We start from the raw sequence: 24,625 nt of genomic DNA, 5'->3' as shown, positions 1-24,625 counted from the left end.
CCATTGGCCGGGGGGGGGCTGGCGACTATGTGGCGGCCGCAGCGGGGGGTGGGGGGGTGCACAGGAGCTCCCTGCTCTGTGGCACGAAAAACTGGTTTCGTCCGGGGGGCTCAGCGTCGGTTATGGCGCCAGCCCTTTAGGCCCCCTTTGGCGGCAGACTCTGCTCTACATGTACACAAAGCTCTCCTCCATCTTTGTGAACACATGGCCCAAGCAAAAATGTTTTTTTAATTCTCTTAATTTTTTTTCAAGCGCAAATGGATTTTTTAATCATCGCCATTCATCCATTTAAGTCTTTATTTCGACCACGAGTGTGTCCATAAAAGGATAATGGATAAAATTGCAGCACATATCAAAGTAAAAATACAACACATATAGAATAAAATAGCAGCTCAGAGTAAAAACATTCCGTCAACCTTGTTAGCATGAAAGTGCACACTTCCTGTACACTGTGAGGTGCCATTACCCAGGTTAAAGACAAGTTTCAAAACAGTGCAAAGTAGATAAGCAGAGTCATACTACTGTTATCTATACTTAAAGCGAATCTCACATAATAACCCACTAAAACAGCATAGAATTCCTCGTTTTATATGGCCCATTTTAGAAAGGAACACACATTGATGCAGTTTGAGGGAGGTTCAATAGTTTGCAGATACACCAAGGCTGCCTGAGAGGTCCAAATGACCTGTCTCCTAATAATGGGGAGCAGATACCTTTTGCAAAATTCCAGATAAAATTAGCAAAAGAAAGCAGTGTAGCACGCTTTGTGAGTACACTTCATCACATGGCAGGTTGTGATGCTAGCCACCTCATGCTGCCCCAGTGGGAAGCTCAAATGACACATCACAAACCCCAAGCGAAAGCGTGTGAGTAGCATTCTCTCCCAGGAGGAGTCGATCCAACCCAAGTATGGGGTCATACCCAGGGTCGCAGGCAAAACAACATGCTCTCTAACTCTTTCTCTTTGCTAAGGATTTGTCTATTTAGTTTAAACATAGACTTTACCAGGGCCATATCATCACTTCAGGCTGGTAAAAAAGTTGCGACTCTACCAAACCATACAGCCTAGAATAAAGATATTGGAGCTACGGGATAGTCAACCCTCTGTCACACTTCAAACAATCCTGAACGATGTCTCTGTTAAAAGTCTCATGCAAATTAGTCCATATGGAGCACAATAGCAGCAGTGGAACCCGGTCAATGGAGTCTTCTACATATTCCACCCCCAGCTCTTGCTGAGTTATAAAGGCAGAGCAAGTAGGTGGGACTCCCAAGTGTCTCCTAAGTACTCTATTTTGCGCCACCTGAAGTGGCTCAGTGTTTATGGGGCCATAGACCAGTGCCGTACATTAAAATAGGGAGACACTTACTCCTGTTTTGAGGGTCATCTTTTGCACCTCATCAGTTTTCAGGGTACGTATATACAGTGGACCATAGGTTTCGTTTTCTACCAGCATATTTACTTGCCTTAACCATCTTGTGGACATCAGTATTGTGCAGTAAACACTGCTATGGGTCGATATTTCATAGTCAATATTTTGGTGGTACCCCTTCAGAAGGCAATTAAGGCAGCACGTTAATAACCAGTGATACTGTTAGTATAACTGTACAGTAGCACTGGCCTTTAGTGTAAAGCTTAATTTCCAGATCTAGCATTTGCAAAGTCATTGTACTTGTGAGTGGGAGGTTGCAGATTAGGCCATTTATCCAAATAAAATACATGAGGATTCAAGAGTAACATTACATTATGTTGGCTAGCATCAGCCGGACAGGATATAACTGGAGAGCAGGGTTGATTCTCCACAGCAGTGATGCAAGGTCTGCCATCTTTCAAACACTAAGCAGAAGGATGAGAGGCAGTGCAGTCTAGATTTTTATTATGGACTGCAGAGGCAGATGAAACTAAGTAACCTCAAGGGATTAGATGGATTTAGGCAACCTGGAAACATGGTGGTCTTTATTTGTCCCATCAGATTGTAATCATAGGATATCAGGCCGGCCATAGCAGGAAGCAGTTCAGCAGAAAGGAGGTCTCATGTTTAGGCCTTAGCATTCAGGAAAATAAGGGAGGTACTAGTATATGCAGCACAAGATTCAAGACAGCTATGTTATCTGCCGCATGGATGGCGAAGGAGGGTCAAGGACAGTGCATGTGCCAGCACTGACAGCTTTGGACACAGAGTTATCACCATGCTGCTTCTTTTTGCAATATTAAGAACTTCCTTCCCAGAGCCTCTTCTCATTAAGAATATTTTGTTAGCTCTTATCAATCACACACTGGTCCTTTATTTATTTATTTGAAAAGTTTTATAAAGCTCGAACAAGACCGGAACGGGTATCAGACTGCTGTACAAAGGAGCGAAAGCACAAAGGGACATGTGAGGTACCAGAAAAGCAACAAAAGTCCTAAGGCGCATGTGGAAAAATTGAATAACAATGTTGAACCGAGGTAACAACCCTTCTTGTGGGACATGGAATGTTCCAGAAGAGCAACAAATCTCATTGAGCACATGAAGAGACAAAATGTAGAACTTTTGAACAAAAGTATCAAAGAGTGTGAACAGGAAATAGAAGTAAGTTAAAATGGGTATGGGAGTATTGCAGTAGATGGTCTTTCAGGAGTAACCATTTGACATGTTTTTGAATGAGGCCGTAGAGCGGTTTAATCAGATCTCGGGAGGAAGAGCAATCCATATTCTTGGTGCCAGACCAGAGAAAGCACAATTATTTGTTCTTTTCTTTTGGAATTTGGGAGGTTTCAACAGTAGGGTGTTAGAGCTTCTTAGGTTCCGATTCGTACCAGATAGTTCAAGTTTATTTGCCAGGTACACTGGGATGTTGTAGTGAAAAGCTTTGTGCGTCAGGCAAGCTATCTTGAAATGGATCCTTGCTTCGAAAGACAGCCAGTTTAGTTGCATTAGGTCTGGTGTGATGTGGTCATGTTTTCTGGAACCAGTGATGAGTCTAGCCGAAGTGGCTCTAAGAGGTGCCAATCTAGCTTTAGGTAACCCAGCTAGCGTCACCAATCCATATTCCTAGCGTGAGATAACTAGGGATTGGACTGCCGACTGGATGTCCTCAGAAGGCAAGAATGACTTGATTTTCCTTAATTTGTTGAGCTGATGATTGGCTCGCCTTATAGTTGCACTGATGTGATCTTGCATATTCAGGTATTTGTCCAGAGTTATACCTAAACATCTCGCAGAGTCAACAACATGAGGGGTGAAGTTGAGTGCTGGAAGTTGTTTGAGCCAATCTTGAGTGTTGCAGAGTGTTTGTTGGGGGCAATCAGTAGAAATTCTGTTTTGAGGGTATTTACGCAAAAGATGATTATGACTTAACCATTATTGAGTATTTAGTAGCGCAGAGTTTAGAGTATTTATGTCATCTGGTGAAGAGATTTCCAAATATAATTGAGTGTTATCAGCATACATATGGTATTGAATGTTAGAGTGGTTCCATGAAAAGGTTGGAAAGCATGGTATGGGCACCATCCACAGCTGTAGTCAGTTTATGTTATGCATTATTAGTTAAACAGTACAGATTCAGAATTGAGCAATCTGACACCCATCATAACCTACTGCACTCTGTGCCTCTACTATAAAAAGTTTGTCTATGATGAATTGCACAGATCTCATAACAACATGTTCATGTAGCAGAGTTAACACTAATATTACAAATATACTCTACCACCACTGGGGAGTGATCAGGTATGCTGAGTGTTGGGTGCTTTAAATTGATGGCCATCCCCAGCTGGGGAGTCATACAAGAATATAGCATCATTCTCTGGAGGAAAGTTGATCACTTCTGCGATGAAACTTTTTTTTACATTTATTATGTACCATGCCATTTAATACTTTAAGTTTAAAAAGGTATGTCATGGATTTCTGTAGAGGTTCATTTTAGTATATCTGTGTTACTGCCCATTTTTGCAATCAATATTATAGACCACAATGTCTGGTAGGATCAGGTGCACAAATATGGTTATCACATTGCCCTGAAATCAGGTCTCAATTAGGCAAATTATGTGGAGATATATTTTAGTATAACTGTTCTTTTCATCAGAATGTTTTTATGAGTGAAGTGTGCTTACTTAATGAGCTCCATCTTTAAGAGAGGATACAAGACAATTAGAAACTTAGGCAGCAGTGGGAAATAATCCAACTCTGTAAACAAACAGGCATGGACTTTCAAGAATGTATAGAAGGAGGTTAACAGAAAGCAGATGAGGGGAATTATAGGCTGGAAGATATTTGTTTGGTCATCTTCCAGCAAGTCAACTGGGTTAATACCATGGGGATGTAGGTTTGTACATCCGCAGGGGTTTGTGGTGAGTCCTGAATAGTAGAATCACATCCTATTGGTTGAGTTTCCATTTTGGAGCTCATGGGGCAGGTCTGAGGTTCTAAATTGACATTAAAACTTGTAGATGTAGGTAATGATGTTTGTCTAGATGTTGACATGCTGTATGTTTGGCCCTAAATCATTTGATTCAGGAAGTCATTCTCTACAGGGATAATTATTCAAATTTTAACAGGGCCAAATGAGTGCAGGCTCAGACAGTATCAGTTTGTTATATAACCTAAATGGGTACCAGGTCTCAGGTATATAGCAAAACCATATGGGATGTTATTTGTTTGGACCTGGAACACATGTTTTGTGATCCTAACTAATGCAAAATGTTTCATTTAAATGTTGAAGCATTTATTCGGCTTTAGGCATGTAACGGAATAATCAGTGCTGATGTGGATAGTTAGAAACGGCAAAGCTATGATCTTGAAGCCACATTTAAAGCAGACAATTCCCACAGGGAAAAATGTTGATCAATGTTGGTATGCCTGCAAGCTAGAGAATACCATTTCCTTGTCGCAGGATGCATAGCTATCCAAATTCTTATGCATGTATGCCTATTGCCAACAATTTGGGTGTTTGCATTTGGATCATGCATATTCATTCATTCATTCATTCATTCATCCACTCATTCAAGCTATAAACAATCTTCAAAATCTGACCTGGTGCACTGCTAACTACAAAAATACTTGTATCCACTCATTTGTTAAAGTAGGTTAATATTAGGTCATTTCTGCAATTGAAGAAATGAGAGATAACATTTGCTGTCTAAAAACGTTTTTTGAAGGAATCGCTCCACATCTGCAAGTTAAGATCCCAATATGCTTTCTAAGAGGCCTCCATCTGTCATGAATAAAAACTGAGCAAATCATTCTTTTCATTTGTGGCTACATTTTAGCATAGTTTTCTATCAGGAACACTTTCAAAATGCAGGTGTTGAATCAGGAGTATACCACATATGCTGCTAATTTTAAGTGATTGCCATACTTATGCTAAATACCTAGACAATCTTTCATTAATTGCAGTTAAATTCAATGGAGATTCCTGTTGTGCTTTTAAGTATGTTGCCAATCGCAGAAAGACATTTCTCCAAAGAATAATTCATTTTAAAATGATGAGTTAATTGGTATAATTTAGAGATCAGATCTAAAACTTGAAAAGCGCTAGTTGTAGAAAGGTGAGCACAAAATACATATAAAAAGGGATCATAAAAGTTCCTTTGTCTCCTTTTCTTCTGTGCCATTCACTTTTTTGTAAAACATTTAATCGTTAAAGTTTTTTTAAAGAACATTTTCTAAAAAACTCTTTTAAGGTACACTAAATGAATTCCTTGGAGTGATTTAAATATATATATATATATATATATATATATATATATATATATATATATATATATATATTCACTGAAAAATCCATAGGTTTCACACATATTATTGTTAGCTGGACATTTCCAATGAAATTCCCCCGTTATAGTTAGTTCCGCTAACTATAACTCGCGCGCCCGCAATCCACTGCTGATGACGTCACATATTACATCACTCATGACATGGTCAGTGACATCACTCATGACATCACTGATGACATCTCAAATGACATCACTGATGACATCATCCATTGAGTATGTGTTTCTTAACAATTTTAATATGTTTTATATATATAGGGAAAGGCCTGTTGAAGAATGAGTGGGTGTACAAGTGTGTATATGGATGATTTTCTGTGGTGCATAACTGACTCTATAAGTGAGTCATTAAATGTATCTTACTGCAGACTAGTGACTTAACTGTGTAAATGTCTGTATGTGTCTGTGTGTTGGTGTCTAAGTTGCTCCATGGTTTTGTGATTAGCTATATGAGTGTCTATATGGGTTATTGATTGGTTGCCTGAGTAGCTGTATGGGTGCCTGAGTGTTTGTGTGGGTAGGGTGTGTGTTACTCTGTGACTAGATGTGTGAGTGGCTGATTCAGTGGGTGCATGGTTTTAAGAGTGCATCTGTGAGGGACTGTATGGTTGGATGAGTGTATGTATGGGTGTGTTAGGGATTGAATGTATATCTCAGTGGTACATGTGTGACTAACTACATATGTGAAAGGCAGTATATATGCGTGTAAGAGTATATAAGTGGGTAGATGTGAGAGTGTGTGATTGTGAGAGTGACTGTATGGATGAGTGTGTGCTTGTATCAATGATTCTATAAGAGCGTAAGAATGTGGTACTATTTTTATGAGTAAGTGAACTTGAGTGTGTATAACCGCATAGGTGAGTAAATGGGAGTGTGATTATTTCCATGACTGACTAGGTGTGAGAGTACCTCTATGGATGATTGGTGGTGTGTGAGTGTCTATATAGGTGTATAAATCCATATGATAGTCTTGTATGGAGTGACTGTAAGTATGAGTGACTGTACAGGTGAATGAGTGGAGTTGTATGTAGACCTAAGAGTTAATAAGTGAGTATCTAGTTATTGGTATTGGAGTACGTATGGTTTTGAGAATGTAACTCTGAAATTTTCAGTCGGTGTTTGAAAGGTTATGTTAGGGTGTGAGAAAATGTGGTAATTTATCACATGGATGACGTCATCAGTGATGTCATTTGAGATGTCATGAGTGATGTCATGAGTGATGTCACTGACCATGTCATGAGTGATGTAATATGTGACGTCATCAGCAGTGGATTGCGGGCACGCAAGTTATAGTTTGCCAGACAAAAGAATCTTTCAGTTTCCTCTGTCTCTGTCTGACAAGGCTCTCCTGCTCACTCCCAGAATATGACTGCTGCTCTGCCATTGTATCACAAAAACAGTTCAGCTCCTTCTCCCAGGGAATCAGAAGAAATAATGAGGGGAATGGGTGTGGTGTTGGAAGTTTCTGGAAATGAAAGAACTTTAAACCAATGAAAAGTGTTGTTTCTTGATCACATGACTAACCGTGCGCGCACCGTACGATTACGGTGCACGCACGGTACAAGCACGCGTGCGCGTACGTAAGATGCACGCACGTGTGTACGGAGCACGCGTGTACGACGCACGCGCGCAGGCGCATTAGGGGCACGCGCCCCAATGTGCACGGCGTGAAAGAGAACTCACCTGAGAGAATCCCACTGGAGGGAAAGATATCGCCGTTGTTTGTTAGTGTTTCCGTTACCTGCGATGCCTGTGAACAAGAGCCAGGAGGCTTGAAACGCGTAAGGCAAAGAGATTATCCTGACAGTAAATGCTCAGTTTTGCTCTTGCAATCAATAAAGCACTGGAAAGTGATCTGTTGTTGGAGTGCGCTTTCGTTTTTGGATGAACTTGAAAAGGTATTTAACGGCTGTCCCGCCGTGAAAGTCGCACCACCATGTCAAGGTTAGTGGTGCTGCACGGGCACAGAACTCATCGCTGCCTCACCGCGGCCACAACAGATGGTAAAGAGACTGTGTTTTAATGTTGAGGGCCCACTGGAGGGCTTTTACAATAATCATAATCAACAGCTAACGGAGCACGCCCACTGGAGGGTAGAAATAATGAAATAGCACTACAAGACCCAATGTGCACAGCGTGAAAGTGAACTCACCTGAGAGAATCCCACTGGAGGGAAAGATATCGCCGTTGTTTGTTAGTGTTTCCATTACCTGCAATGCCTGTGAACAAGAGCCAGGAGGCTTGAAACGCGTAAGGCAAAGAAATTATCCTGACAGCAAATGCTCAGTTTTGCTCCTGCAATCAATAAAGCACTGGAAAGTGATCTGTTGTTGGAGTGCGCTTTCGTTTTTGGAGGAATTTGAAAAGGTATTTAACGGCTGTCCCGCCGTGAAAGTCGCACCGCCATGTCAAGGTTAGTGGTGCTGCAGGGGCACAGAACTCATCGCTGCCTCACCGCAGCCACAACAGATGGTAAAGAGACTGTGTTTTAATGTTGGGGGCCCACTGGAGGGCTTTTACAATAATCATAATCAACAGCTAACGGAGCACGCCCACTGGAGGGTAGAAATAATGAAATAGCACTACAAGACCCAATGTGCACGGCGTGAAAGTGAACTCACCTGAGAGAATCCCACTGGAGGTAAAGATATCGCCGTTGTTTGTTAGTGTTTCCGTTACCTTCGATGCCTGTGAACAAGAGCCAGGAGGCTTAAAACGCGTAAGGCAAAGAAATTATCCTGACACAAATGCTCAGTTTTGCTCCTGCAATCAATAAAGCACTGGAAAGTGATCTGTTGTTGGAGTGCGCTTTGGTTTTTGGATGAACTTGAAAAGATATATATAGATATATATAAAATCTCCAACTTCTGAAAGCTTCTATTTTCGCAGACTTTCAAGCAGGATATATAGAGACATATAGAAATATAGATATAGATATATGTAGATATATACATATACACATATATAAATACACACACAGATATACATTTGTTTTGCAAAAGCCTCACGCTGCTGCACAAAGAGAAAACTGCACTTCAGGATTTCAAGAAAAGAGTTCTAATGGACTGACGCATTTCAACCTAAACAGTCTTTGTCAGAGTCACTATCCACACACGGAAGTGCTCTACTTTCTATGAAAACAGTGGGTAAGCAATAATGGAAATGAAAAACAGACTCGCGGGAAGTATACCATCTTCATGATACGTTTCCTGGAGAGAAGACAGACTCGTCAACACAGTCATGGAAAATGTCAAAAAATTGTGCACATATCCAAATGTATATATAGAAAGTGTATATTATGATCTACAATAATTCTTGTAAATTGATATATATATATTTATATATCATACACAGAGGTTGCCCTTTAAGGATTCGCCACACACGTAGGGGTTACCGCTCACGATGTCACAGGCAGAAAGATGACAGCATGCCTCCAGCCTTTAATCAAGCCATACGCGTTTCGAGCAGTAGAATGCTCTTATTCACTGGCACAATGATCGAAGGAGCAGGTGAGTTTGGAACAACAAATTTATTCAATTGTAAGTCCCGCCTCCATGGGCGTCAATCACGTAGGCATTCTGGATGCAGTAGTTTCCCTGGTATGCCTGAAGACTCAATTAGTTCCTTATAGCAAGTGCACTGCTACCTCGATCACAGTTAATGTTTCATCCCGGTTAGGCAAAAGGTCTTGGCAGCACCACTGGTCACTCCCCAATATAAACCTGTGGCTCAGGCCCCCTACATTCCTGCAAGTGTCCAAAGCACGAACACTCCGGATCCGCTGAAATGGCGGCGGGGCAAATCCGCGACCAGGCCGGCCACAATTAAATCATACACAGAGGTTGCCCTTTAAGGATTCGCCACACACATAGGGGTTACTGCTCACAATGTCACAGGCAGAAAGATGACAGCATGCCTCCAGCCTTTAATCAAGCCATACGCGTTTCGAGCAGTAGAATGCTCTTGTTCACTGGCACAATGATCGAAGGAGTAGGTGAATTTGGAACAACAAATGTATTCAATTGTAAGTCCCGCCTCCATGGACGTCAATCACGTAGGCATTCTGGATGCAGTAGTTTCCCTGGTATGCCTGAAGACTCAATTAGTTCCTTATAGCAAGTGCACTGCTACCTCGATCACAGTTAATGTTTTATCCCGGTTGGGCAAAAGGTCTTGGCAGCACCACAGGTCACTCCCCAATATAAACCTGTGGCTCAGGCCCCCTACGTTCCTGCAAGTGTCCAAAGCATGAACACTCCAGATCCGCTGAAATGGCAGCGGGGCAAATCCGCGACCAGGCTGGCCGCAATTAAATCATACACAGAGGTTGCCCTTTAAGGATTTGCCACACACGTAGGGGTTACCGCTCACGATGTCACAGGCAGAAAGATGACAGCATGCCTCCAGCCTTTAATCAAGCCATACGCGTTTCGAGCAGTAGAATGCTCTTGTTCACTGGCACAATGATCGAAGGAGTAGGTGAGTTTGGAACAACAAATTTATTCAATTGTAAGTCCCGCCTCCATGGACGTCAATCACGTAGGCATTCTGGATGCAGTAGTTTCCCTGGTATGCCTGAAGACTCAATTAGTTCCTTATAGCAAGTGCACTGCTACCTCGATCACAGTTAATGTTTTATCCCGGTTGGGCAAAAGGTCTTGGCAGCACCACTGGTCACTCCCCAATATAAACCTGTGGCTCAGGCCCCCTACGTTCCTGCAAGTGTCCAAAGCACGAACACTCCAGATCCGCTGAAATGGCAGCGGGGCAAATCCGCGACCAGGCTGGCCGCAATTAAATCATACACAGAGGTTGCCCTTTAAGGATTCGCCACACACGTAGGGGTTACCGCTCATGATGTCACAGGCAGAAAGATGACAGCATGCCTCCAGCCTTTAATCAAGCCATACGCGTTTCGAGCAGTAGAATGCTCTTGTTCACTGGCACAATGATCGAAGGAGCAGGTGAGTTTGGAACAACAAATGTATTCAATTGTAAGTCCCGCCTCCATGGGCGTCAATCACGTAGGTATTCTGGATGCAGTAGTTTCCCTGGTATGCCTGAAGACTCAATTAGTTCCTTATATATATATACATATAAATATATATTTATATGTATATATATTTATATACATACACACATATGTATATATAATGTTATAGTTAGGACCATGTTTCCAAAGGAAAAGAGTTTTTCCCATGTTAAATCCCATAGGAGGTTTTGAACATGACTACAGCCCAAACTGCTGCTGCTGAATGGAATTACTTAAAATTTGGCAGAAAGCTAGCTTTTGGTACGCAGATTGTGCTTTTTGTTATTTGGTATATATCCATTCAGTAGTTGTTTAGAAATGTAAGGAAATCCACATTAGGATATCTCCAACCACAGCTAATTTGTGAATAATGTTGAGCTTGTGCAGGGAAAGTGTTGGCAGCCATCTTGGGACTTGGCTTCAGTCGAGTCCCACATAAAAAGTGAAAAATAGAAAAGGGGGCAAGGTAAGAATACTCTGACACACAAGCCATGGTCTTGGGTCTCAGAGGGACCATGGCATGGCAAAAAAGCAAACAATGTTGCCACAAATTTTGAAACTCGCAAATTTGCTGCAAAAGAAACAAGCTGGGGTCATGCGCTTGTTTTTTAAAGGGCCTCCAGGTGGGCCAGGTCCTGGCGGCAGTTTCTAAAAAAAGAAGGGGGCGCACAGGGCCCCCCTCCTGAGGATCTTTGAACCCCGGAGGTCACCACCTCCCTGGGGATTTTTGTTAATATAGGACGGGGGTGCACAGACTCCCCTCCATGGGTTCAAATGAGTCCCGGGGACCAGGACCTCCCAGGCCCCTTACGTAACAAAACTTGTGCTAGGGGGCCATGTGGGCCCCCTAGAACCTAGGAACACAACCTCCCCAGGTTTATGTTAATATGGTGCAAGGGGCCTACGCAGACCCTATGTGCCTCAGGGATATATAGGTCAGCAACGAGCAGCAAGAGGCAAAATATAAGTGAGAAATTAGCAGAAAGAGGCAAAATAAAGTCCAATCAATCAGAGACTCACACATTCACCCACTCACATACCCATTGAGAGACTCACTCACACACTCACAGACAAATTCAGAGACTCACACACCCACTCACAGACCCACTCAGAGACTCATGCATCCTCTTACAGACCCACTCATACACTCATCCACCCACCCACAGACCCACTCAGACACTCATGCACCCACTCACAAACCCAGTAAAAGATGCACACACTGACTCACAGACACACTCAGACATTTATGCAACCACTCACAGACCCACTAAGACACTCATGCATCCAGTCACAGACCCAGACACTCATGCACCAACTCACAGACCCACCAAGACACTCACATACCCACTCACAGCTCCACACAGGCACTTATACACCTACTTACACAGCCATGTGCATACCCATACAGTCACCCTCTCACAGGCCCCTACAGCCCCCCAAATCCACTCACTCACCCGCTCAGAGACCCATACAGCAACTCACACACACATTCATATAGCTATACAGCCAAACACATGCCTATTCTCGAAGGTCACAGGTTACAGTTAGGAAATAAAATTTATGAAAACTTTGAAATTCTCTCAAAAAAACAAAGGTTACAGGGATATTACAGTTAGAAAATAGTTTATTTTTTTTAAAATGTAGAAATTCACAGAAAAATAATTCCCATACAACCTCTCCTACACCCACTCACACACCTATACAACCACTCACATACCGATTCATAGATCTATACAACTAGTCGCACACTCATTCACTCACTCATACAGCCACTCACACAACCACTCAGTCACCTATATAGCAGCTCACATAGCCACTCACAGACCCATAAAGTCACTCACACCCACAAAACACTCACACACCCACTCACAGACCCATATAGCCACTCACACAATCACACACCCATACAGCTACTCACTCACGCCAATTCACATACCTCTCACAGCCACTCACACACCCATACAGCCACCCACTCACCAATACAGCTACTAACAGAGCTATTCATTCACCCATTCAGGCACTCACACATCCATTCACTCATCCACAAAACCACTTACATACCCATTCGCACATAGGTACAATTACTTGTGTGCCCACTCACTCATCTATATAGCCATTCACACAAATACTTACTGTGCAAAAAAGCCACTGATAACCCCAACTCTATTACCCATACACCCAGTCAGTCACTCACTTATACATAAATTCACAGTGTTTTGCAGGGGCCAAAGTTATAGTTAGGTCATGTAACTATAACTGCAAAATTTCAAATGTTTTATACGTGTGAAATCAGAGCCTAACTATATTATCCCTGTAATATTTGGTTTATTCAGTAAACATATATATATATATGCCACATTTTGGATGTGATTCGTCAAACACTCCAACACTACTTAACAGAAGTTCCAGCTTTGTTAGCTTTCAGTGGTCAGACTTAAGCATGTACATATGTAAATAAAGTATTTATGCTTGCCTAATATTAGCGCAATAGTGCATTTCTTGTGGCGAAACCCCAACCCCAACTCTCCATGATATTGCCAATCAAAATGTTGTGAATAGCCACAAATATTAATATTTATGTATATTCAGCACCCCCATGAACTCCATGTGAGGAGATTTACTTACATACAATCACACCATATTGCTGTACTGTTGCAAGCAATCACAACCCATTTACAACTGTAAATTAATGATTTCTAAAGACAAAAGACAAATTCATCTTTATAAAATAGGCCAAAGTGTGACAATTGCTTTATGATGTGGGCTCTGTGGTCATATTCTGCACAAGGAGCTTTTTAAATGCCACAATGACTATGTACACATCAGCTCTGAACAATATACTGTTGCAGTTTTGTATACTTATAGGAAAACCATGTTAGTTGTTACTATACTTTATTTTATAACCATATGCACTTGGTTACCTAGGAGGTGAAATATAGAGAATCACACCTATTTACCCAACACAATCTTGGGTCTCTTGGAAATTTGAAACTCTTTTATTCCCCCAAAACGGTGCCACCTAGAAGGATGCCCCTACTGTGCAGTAAAAGAGCTAATATTTTACTGACACTGGGTAGTAAAGAGGTAGGCACAGCTGCCTGTTTCACACAGAAGACTGCTATCTTTGCTGCTCTTCCAACACCTTACATCATAGATTTGTCCATTTTAGTAGGGACAACTCCAAAATGCTGAAAATATATTACTAAATAAAAAGGACAATGAAGACACTTTACAGGCCGACCATTTTGTAATGCTTCTCAGATGTTATGTGCTCTTAGCTCAGGACTAGATGTAGCAAAATATATCTGCATATATCAGCATTTACGGAAATTCATATTTTTACTGTAGATGTGCAGCAGTGATTTAGGAATCTATTAAAATTCAAAGGCTGGCTGTGATATTATAGAAAGTCAACAAAGGGCTTTAAATTACAGAGAGATTTTTTCAAGAATCGCATGGTAACATTAAATGCTTTTAAATTGAATGGATCATCATAATAAATTAAACTATACATACAGCAACAACCTAATTTTCAGAAGATTCTCAGAAGCCTGAACCACTCAACATCAATTTACACAGAACTTAAGATAATGTGATCTCCCTGAATCTGATAAAAAAGTCCTTAGCTCTGACAGTATCAAAAGGGGGATCCAGTTAAACATCTGTGCAATGGCTACAGACCACCCTCTATTATCCGTGACATAAACAAAAGACAACGTCTTTCAAAAAAGGTAATACATTTGTTCTTTTATGAAAGAGACATTTGCAAATTTTTATCATTCCGTATTTGTTTGCCATTCTAAATCATTTACAGAGCACACCCACGTAAGAACATTATTTTTAAAACCAGACTCCAAGTTTTCTGTAAGGTTTGAAACTTATATGTTGGTCATGGTTTTATAAAATATTGATTGAAGACTTTTCTTGCACAGTTATAATACCTAAGAAAATTAGTATTTTTCTTAGTATGGTAGAATCGCTTTTGACCAATACGTTGCACAACATCAGATGAACTTTATCAGTTAGGCTGATATTTGACATAATTGACAGCAAACTCTCAATCCTATCTAGTGGGTCCTGGTCAAGTGTTTTTCAGACATGAGATGGCCATTGACGCCAATCATTTTCCCTTTGGGTCATAATTATGATGGGCTTTGCTGGCTCAAAGTATGGATGAGAGCCTATTTTTATGTGACTGAAATCCATAAAGTTCTATGATTTAACTCAACATTTCTCTGATTTAGTGCTTTATTTTCAGACAGTACAGCTCGAAAACATTGACCAAAATTGGACTCTTTCTGTTTGTGAGCTGTCTGAAACTAAAGAACTAATTCGGAGAAATATTAGGTTAAATGATTCACTTTATACATTGTATATGCATGGAAACAGTCACTCTGCTTGGTACTGAGCTAGCAAAGCCTATCATGATATTGCCCCTGGTATTCCTAACCTGTGTGGTTTCTTTATGCCTGCAGGGCTTCAGGACTTTATGGCTGATTGGTCATTTTTTTTTATTATTTTCCGTTGCTGGTATTTATGTGTCCAATTTATTGATGCTCAATGAATTCCTAACTGTATGCCCACCAAATGACTCTCTTTTGCTTAGTCCTTCAAATATAGCTCGGTTCTAGACATTTCCACTAGTCACTTAACTTCAAATTCTGCCTGTAAGAAGTGTTAAAAGTCTGTCCACTCTTAGTTAAATGGAATATTCGTATTACGCTGCCAGTCTATGCCTTCGCCAAATCTAACTGTTTTCTTTTGGATCGTTATCTTGGGATACATCTTAAATTTCACAGGGACCAATATTTCGAGTAGTGCAAAAATGAGCACACTATGTAGTCCCCCCCAACCGATTTCTCAGTTCAACACAACTCAGAATCAGTCCTATGTATGTTATTAACCTCTTCCATTCTCTTCAGAAATGCCCAAGCAATCTTTGGGATTAGCTCTGGCAACACCATGCAGGTCAGTCTCTCAAAATGTACTTAATATCTCCTAGATGCAGTGCTGTGTGCTGCGAGTAGGTAGACCGAGGGGAAGCATTCATATCACTCCACCGTTCAGGCATCTTCATTTGGACCCGCACTGTGTTTAACCTTAATAAAAGGTGGCATTCTACTCCTAGAAGCCTTTCTTCGCCCTGGTACTTGATGGGTGTTTTGAAGTTCTGAAGTGAAGAGAGGTCTGGTGGTTTGATCCAAGGGGCAAGAGTAGGGAGTCTCTGTAAATAAAAACTCCAACAAGTACTAAAGTTCAGAATATGTTGCAAACTTGAGGTGAGATGTGCTCTTGTAGTGTGAGATACACTTCCCAGTTTTAAGGTCTATTCCTACTTGTTACCAGAACTCTTCTACCAAACAAAAAGTAATGATTTCCAATCAACTAGTGAAATCAAGGATGCAAGGTGCTGGCATGCCAATTGAAAAACTGTAAAATCAATATAAAGGGAGGCAGAGAAGCTTTTTTTTTCAATAAATATTTTCTAAAAAGGAACAGTTGTTTAGCATCTCGAGCAAAATATGCCATTTTCAGATGCCTGTCATTAGTAGATACACATATTACAAAAAATGGATGTGGTTACATAAAATGTTTGTTCGTGCTGCATCAACGTCTTGTGAAGTTAGACAGGCTAAAAGGCAAAGGCGCTCCCAGGGCCCGGACTCTATGGATATTAAAAACTGTTCTTTAGTTTTTGTATATTTTAGGAATTTTTGCTTTGTGTGTTTTTAAATCTTTTATCAGTATATGTAAACATGTATGCCTTAAGTCTATGCCGCTGTGGACAATCGTCTGCCCCAGTGAGAGTGAAAGATTTGCCTACAAGGCGCATTGAAGGACCCATCTGCATCTTGAAGGCTGGAAGAGACTGTTGTGCAAATAGAATTTGCTTTCAGGAAGACAGAAGGATGCACAAAGTATGTTCAGGCCTCTGAGCTGTCTCACGGATGACCCAAGAATTGATTTTTCTTTACTTGAAACATTTCGGAGATTTTCTGTTCTTTTTGCAAGTACTACATTCAGTGAAAAAGAATTGTGTGCAGACAGCACAAAAATGCAGATAAACAGAAAAAGACCATAAAAAATTTTCAAAACCAGACTATATTCTGTATTTTTTGAGAAAGTATTAATAAAACCTAGTGGTAGCTTATGGTCACTTCAGTTTTTTCCATGCCTTTATACACCATGCGAAAGTGGTAATTCATTTGCTAAGACAAACATACATTAACCAGAGTCACTGAAGCACAAGAGATTAGGTTTATAAAAAGGGTATCTATCTCAGAACTACTTGTTCTTGATTCAAGCGCCGTTTTCAGGATATCCACATAAGATAAGTTAACATAAAATAAATCTGAACAGTGATACTTTAAAGTCAGGGGTTACAATGAATATAGGTTGTGGATCCTGTACTGCTGACTCTGCATCGAGCAGTCCTGGCTTACAAGGAACAGCTGATCAAATATTGTTAGATTTTACAGTACCTGCAAGGCTGGTCGATATGTTGACTTCTGCATACTGCTTTGAAAATGCGCTAAAGTCAGATACTCCATTTACTGCTTCTACTCGGATTGTGTAGTTCACATGGGGTAGAAAATTCACCATAGTCACTGTCCGGTCAACCAATCCAATCTGCTGGGGCACAAAGCCAACGCTACTGCCACAAGATTCACATTGCCCTAAAGCAATAGAACATCGGTCGCACAAGATGTTGTAGCTGATATCACCTCTTCCCCCCGCATCTGCTGGTGAACTCCATTCCAGTATCAGGGTGGACTGTTTCATGCTGTAGACTAGATTTCTTGGAGCAGAAGGTGGACCTAAGAGAATAAATAAGACTTTGTTGAAATCTTCTTACAATAAGATCTATAGTTACAATAACTACAATAATATATGTTTTTTCAATCAATGGCTCGTTCGATCGAGGAGCATATTTGTAAACAAGTTTGGTATAGACTACGCAATCCCTGGTAAAGTCAACCCTTATTGCAAGGAAAATGGCAAAATAAAATGCAAGTTTAGAAAGTGTCAGAAATAATGCAGTGTTGAGAAAAATCTCAAATCAACAAAATAGTTTAAAGCCAGTTAGGAGCAGTTTCAGCAAGAATATAAGGAATAAAGGGTCTTTGAAAGAGGTTTGGGCTGGATGTACCAAGATGTTTTGTGGTCAAAAGCATGTCAATTTGTACTAAACACATTTTAGGAGTTGGTAAAGTTTTTACAGACTCTTAAAATGGGTCTGCAACTGTATGCCAATTGGGTATTTGGAAGGGGAGTGTTGTGGGCATCTCTTCCAAATTTCAAATGTCAAACCATTGAAAAGTTACCGTCTCCCAATCTGGGTTGGTAACTTATTGAAATGGAGAAAAAGGGGACAGGTTAGGGTTGGATCATTCCTCCTTTAACAATTGGGGCCCAACTTTCAGGTGCTGCAGACATGGTTCAGGGGACCAGCTCTTTTTTTTTTAAAGCAGCCCCATTTCCATTCAGTAATCCGGGCTGCTTTAAAAAAAAAAAAGAGTTATTTAAAAAAAAAAAAAACACAGTGACAGGAATGATAGTCTGCTGATCTTTGCAGGCCACCTTCCCTGTCACTTTGGCCAATCAGAGTGAGTCACAATTTGCAACAACTTTAATTGTTATTAATTACATAAGTCAGATGGGACCCAATATGATTCCTTATTTAGTGAACCAACTTAAGGTTACAGTGAAAGGGTTTTCTGTTCCATAGGTCAATGCTTGCATACCTTCAAGACTTTCCATGGCTATTCACAATAAAACAAGACATACTTTTTCGAAGCAAAGCATTGCTTGGCAGCTTACACCAACAAGAGGCATTACAGGCTCAAATGATCTTTGCTCATTTCAACAAAATCCCCTACACAAACCTATCCAAGGACTTTCAACAAGTGATTGAAAAAATCTTCATTAGCTGTCCATGCAAACAGGGACCTTAAATACATCACAAATTGAATAGTAAATTTAGGACACGTTAACAGTAGCTGAAAATTCATTGAATAATCAAAGTTCTGCATGGAAGTATGAATGTATATGTATTTCACTATCACAAACACAGCTAGAGAGCAATGAAGCTTTGAACATGACAAGTATCCAAGGTTCGATTTAAGACTGTTTATAACATGCAGACTATAGCTGAAAATGATGTGTGTCATGTTTGATATTACCTATAGGAGGCGTTTAGGTTCTCTCATTGATCACATACAATTGACCAGTTTAGTTATAGTTGTATTGTTCTACAATGTACAGTCTTTTCTAAATCTCTAGCATTTTTTCCATGTATGTAATAAAGAAAATAGTGGCGTTGAAATATACTAACATTGTTAGTTCAAACTTACGAGTGCAAGAGGTAGATGGGGAATCCAGTGGAGAGCGATAATAGTTCCTCATGCAGATGCAAAGAATGGAAGCTTCTTGCTGTGTATAGCTGTGTTCAGGACATGGAGAGCAGAGAGGAAGCCGGGTGGACATCTTGTAAAATCCAGGAGGGCAGGCTGTAAAGACATACACAAAATGCAATGAGGGCATTCAAACTTAGAAAATTAACAACATTAACAATTTCAAGAGCATTTAATTTCTACAGAAGACTATCCATAGAGTAATTCGATTTGTGTGCTTTTGCAGAAGTTAGTCCAAGAATTTGTAAAAACTCATCCCTAATATTTCAGCACATTACAAAGAACCATTTTTTAATGCCTCATGGTCTAGAATTGGGCCTATTAACAGCCTAAAGAAATATATGAAACAATAAAAAGGCACAAAATATGCTTACACCAATGAAAAATAATAATTTTCAATATAATCCCTTTTGAGTTTAATGACATAGACTAGCCTTTCAAGGTATTGATTTTTAACTAGAAAAGGAAACTGGAAAATTGAATAGGTTCTGCCTTTTGGGATTGCCAATACTTTTTGCTGAAAAAAAGAAAAAAATATATTGCGAATGCTAAATGCATCATATTTATATATAACATACTGGCGGTCGCCAGTAGGTAGTTATAGTTAGGACCATATATATATATATATATCTATATATATATGAAAGCTCAAGGGTTGCCCCACGTGTGAGAGGCACACGATTCACAGCGCTGAGGTACAAGCCCTTCGTTCAGGTATGGTCGGCTTGCGTGTGCAGGAAAAAATTAAACAGTGGTTCCACGCCTAACGCGTTTCGAAGTAAAGTCTTCTTCATCAGAGGCTTCGGCGGAATCATAACGTGCTTGTTCGGTCACTCCCTTCCTTTTGTATCCAATGCCACGCCTCTAGTAGGCAGCTCAAATGAGACTGTGAGTTGCATTTTGGGAAAGGTAGTGCCGTAATTTTATCACCACAAATGGATGCACTGAATTACTGTTGAGAAAATTTCAGGCACTGAATGTGCCCCTGCATACGTATCCGACCTCAATCCTGTGCTCTGATCCCACTTTAAGGATCGGTAGATACCAGTCCTCGTGGCCCCCTTGCCTCCTTCGCGGGGGTGGTGCACTCCCGGCGGCTGGGCCGCCGCCTGATATGAAAGCTCAAGGGTTGCCCCACGTGTGAGAGGCACTCGATTCACAGCGCTGAGGTACAATCCCTTCGTTCAGGTATGGTCGGCTTGCGTGTGCAGGAAAAAATTAAACAGTGGTTCCACGCCTAACGCGTTTCGAAGTAAAGTCTTCTTCAGCAGAGGCTTCGGCGGAATCATGACGTGCTTGTTCAGAAACTCCCTTCCTTTTGTATCCAATGCCACGCCTCTAGTAGGCAGCTCAAATGAGACTGTGAGTTGCATTTTGGGAAAGGTAGTGCCGTAAGTTTATCACCACAAATGGATGCACTGAATTACTGTTGAGAGAATTTCAGGCACTGGATGTGCCGCTGCATATGTATCCGACCTCAATCCTGCGCTCTGATCCCACTTTAAGGATCGGTAGATACCAGTCCTCGTGGCCCCCTTGCCTCCTTCACGGGGGTGGTGCACTCTTGGCGGCTGGGCCGCCGCCTGATATGAAAGCTTAAGGGTTGCCCCACGTGTGAGAAGCACATGATTCACAGCGCTGAGGTACAAGCCCTTCGTTCAGGTATGGTCGGCGTGCATGTGCAGGAAAAAATTAAACAGTGGTTCCACGTCTAACGCGTTTCGAAGTAAAGTCTTCTTCATCAGAGGCTTCGGCGGAATCATAACGTGCTTGTTCGGTCACTCCCTTCCTTTTGTATCCAATGCCACGCCTCTAGTAGGCAGCTCAAATGAGACTGTGAGTTGCATTTTGGGAAAGGTAGTGCCGTAAGATTATCACCACAAATGGATGCACTGAATTACTGTTGAGAAAATTTCAGGCACTGGATGTGCCCCTGCATACGTATCCGACCTCAATCCTGCGCTCTGATCCCACTTTATATATATATATTACCTACTGGCAGTCGCCAGTAGGCCGTTGTAGTTAGGACCTTATGTTTCTTTTCAAAAAGTTTTTTTCTTTTGCTAATATCTATGGCGCCACTTGACGAATGTTCGCAAAATTTTCAAAACTAATGGCCCACTCACTTCAGCTGGTGTGTTGACAGTTTCGGGGTGATTCGTTAAGCAGGGCCGAGAAAAAAGGGGGGCCCAAAACAGGTTTTCTCCGTGTTAATTTCCATGGGAAACTTTGGATTCGGCTACAACTGCTGAACGGAATTACACCAAATTTGGCAAAAAGGTAGTGCTTGGTTCGGAAAGCACTCTTTTTGTTAAATGGTGTAAATCCATTGAGTAGTTCCTGAAAAATTTAAAGATTTCTCAGATATACAACTGTGGCCGCGGTTGATTCCCGTACCCTCCCGATCTCGTGACTGCAATCTGATTGGCTGCCAACACTTCAAACCAGGAAGTGTTGGCAGCCATCTTATGACTCGGTTGAACCGAGTCACAAGAAATAAGGTTAAAATAGATGAATAAACAAGAAAAGGGGTCAGGGTAGAAACACCCTGACCCACTAGGCCTGCTCAGGGGGTCAATTGGAAAATTGCAGGTTTCATGTTGGATTTGTCAACCCGCCCGAAAAAAAAATTTTAACGAATGTGCTCCTGTTTTCTTTAAGCTCCTGGTTGGGCTCCCGTTTTCTTTGAGCTCCCGGTTGGGCCAGGTCCTGGGGGCAATCAAAAATAATTATGTGGGGGCCCGGAGACTGCCACCTTCCCAGGGCTAAATGTATTGTAATGCATGGGGGGCTCCTGCCCCCCCCACGCATCCCCAGGGACCGCCGCCTCCCTGGGGCTATTTGAAGGATGGGAGGGGGGCAGTGCGGCCCCCCTCCTGGAGACATAAATGGCTCTGGGGACTGCCACATCCCAGGACCAGGTTTAGCAATGCTCTAGGGTGACCATCCCCGGGGAAGTTGCAGTTTGCTATGGCATGGCGGTAGCACTGCTCCTGCCATGTCATTTCAAACTCTGCTTCACTTCATGGAAGCGAGAGCATTGAAAATGCTCTCACTTCCATGAAGCAACGCAGAATTGCTTTTGGGCAGCGGGAGCTGCATGTTTGCATAAATAAGAACAAAAACACAAAATATAGAACGTATTGGGGCAGTGTTGTGGAGCAATGGTGAAGCAGTCAGGGGCAAGAGCAATGAAGCACATAAATGCAAAAGTGACAGGTACAATGGAGAGCAGGCAGGGACGTAGAAGCAACAGCAGAACTAGTTTGGGACTGTCAAAAAAAGTCGAGCTGGAAGGGAAGGGGTAGGGAAGCAATGGCCAAACGTTTGGGAGTGACGTGGAAGGGGGTGTGAGATTGAAGTAGTACACAGGAAGAGGGTAAGTAAACACAGCCACTGCCTAGAGTGCTGAAAGAAAAGATAAAAAAGTAGATCCCTGATGAGGATCCATGTACGAATATATGCAATCCATTCAAAAAGATGTTAAAGAAGCTGTGCTCCTGAGTTCCGGTGAACACAAGAAAAGGAAGAGAAAAAAATATAATCAGAAGGAAGCAAATCAGACTGATGAGTAAACCAATCAATTGTAAGCAAAGGACTAAACCAAATCCCACTCTTATTATTGGTATTGTATCAATGGGTCTAAAAGCTTTCTGTAGGTGACAACTAATGAAGCACTTTGACCACCCGAAAATAATTTTCATATTTGACACAATTTCTGTAGAAGGCATGATGTGTGACTATGGTAATTTTGCAATATTTATGTGCCGCAAAAGGGTTGGATACTGTTAATTTGCTTAAATCATGTAGTGTTAATCACATTCCCTCTAAAGTGATTAGAACTATGCAGTGCATATTCAGTTGAGAAATGCTTCCCTCTCACTGCTATGCACTGTAAATGAATTTTAAAGGAATAATCAAAGATACCTGTAATGCAAAGCTGAAAACAGATTACACACTTGTATATTGTATGCAATGTATACTAAAGTTTTTGATAGTTCAAAAATAGAAAGTGTTAGAACTTGGTTTACTGGATGACTGAGGTGTGAGTCCTGGTCAAGCAGCAACCACATTCCTAGTCAGGGTCTCCAGCAAACTCCAAATTAATCTATGCTTTGGTAGCTTGGGACAGAGCAGTCAGGCTTAACTTAGAGGCAATGTGTAAAGTACACAAAAAGGATTCCAAGTTAGAAAAATAGAACTTTATTTAATAAATACAACAAGACCAAAATGGCAAAAATGCAATTAGTATAACTGAAGATATTGAACTTTAAAGTTTATAGTGATAAATAGCGCCAAAAACCACAAAGATCTTTTGGGAATATCAAGTTGCACCAGACTGGGACAAAGTCACAAGTTCAGGCCATCCACGAGGGAGCTTGGGCTGGCTACTGGGATCCAGTTACACTTGCTGATCAGAGTACCTTAAATCCTGGTTGCGGAGTGTTGCGTGGATCTGCGCTGAAAATGCGTTGCAGAGCCAGGTGGTGCCTCGGTTCCTAGATGCGGCGCAGCTGCAATGTGAGGTCCTGTTGCATCAACGTTGAGGATTCCATTGATGGGGCTTGCAATCAGTATCAGCTGGCAGGAATGAGGTTGGAGGGGCAGAGGGACAACAAAAAAAAAATCACTTACGTCTTCCGCCAGCTGCGTCTGTTCTCTGCTTCTCGGCATGTTCGGAACCAGGAAGCACCGTGGCGCCCCCTAACCAATCACAATGCTACAAGGCAGCATTGTGATTGGTCTGAGCTCTGTGGATTGGCGCTCAGATGGGGACTGGGGTCCTGGGCATGTTCCCCAACAGGCTGTTGAATGCAGCCTGGTGGGGAACATCCACAGTCCGCATGACTGTTTGGCCGGCCCGAGATGGCCGGTCAAACATTCATGCACACTTGGCATGGGCAAACCACTCCTCCCCTGTGCCTCCAGCCCCGCCCCACCCTGACTGAGCCCGAACCTGGGAAAAACAAAACTATAATTACTGCGTTATTATCATTTTACTTTTCCTGCTGAAAAAGCAGTAGGGTGATGCTCCTCCGCCTTAGCAGAGGAGCAGCCCCAGCTTGCAATGTGAAGTCTGGTGTTGGCAATGTGATGTGCAGGTGAGGTGATACGGCAATTCCGATGAGCAGTGAAGCTGTGATGCAGAGTTTTGTTGTCAAGGCTGCTATCGACAAGAGATGCAAGAGCCTGAGTTTAAGAAGTTTTCGCACAGTGGCGGTTCTGAAGGCAATGCATCGGTCCCAAAATATGGGTTGCAGTGACTATGCAAATCTTTTGTGATGGGTCCAATCCACATAGCAGTAGTGATGCATCGGTTCTGCTCCGGGATGAGTGTCTCAGTCGGAGAGATGCATCAGTTCTGCTCAGGAATGCATTGCTCAGCGGAGAAGATGCATCAGTTCTTCTGGCAATTCCAGGACTTGGGTG

The 24,625-nt window shown here is 41.7% G+C and overlaps 1 protein-coding gene across 1 annotated transcript in view; it reads right to left on the bottom strand.

The window, feature by feature from the left end:
- EPHA10 (EPH receptor A10) overlaps nucleotides 1–24,625 on the bottom strand; it is a 1,455,844-nt gene that overhangs the window by 988,316 nt on the left and 442,903 nt on the right. The window contains exons 4-5 of the mRNA XM_085647895.1: nucleotides 19,136–19,291; nucleotides 17,264–17,599 (exon numbers count right to left, since the gene is read on the bottom strand). Of these exons, the coding sequence (XP_085504021.1) occupies nucleotides 17,264–17,599; nucleotides 19,136–19,291 (492 nt within the window). The remainder of the gene's footprint in view (nucleotides 1–17,263; nucleotides 17,600–19,135; nucleotides 19,292–24,625) is intronic.

The sequence above is a fragment of the Triturus cristatus genome, chromosome 3_2 (assembly GCF_964204655.1).
Source record: "Triturus cristatus chromosome 3_2, aTriCri1.1, whole genome shotgun sequence".
Classification (NCBI taxonomy): domain Eukaryota; kingdom Metazoa; phylum Chordata; class Amphibia; order Caudata; family Salamandridae; genus Triturus; species Triturus cristatus.
This window is presented reverse-complemented; position numbering and strand designations above follow the sequence as displayed.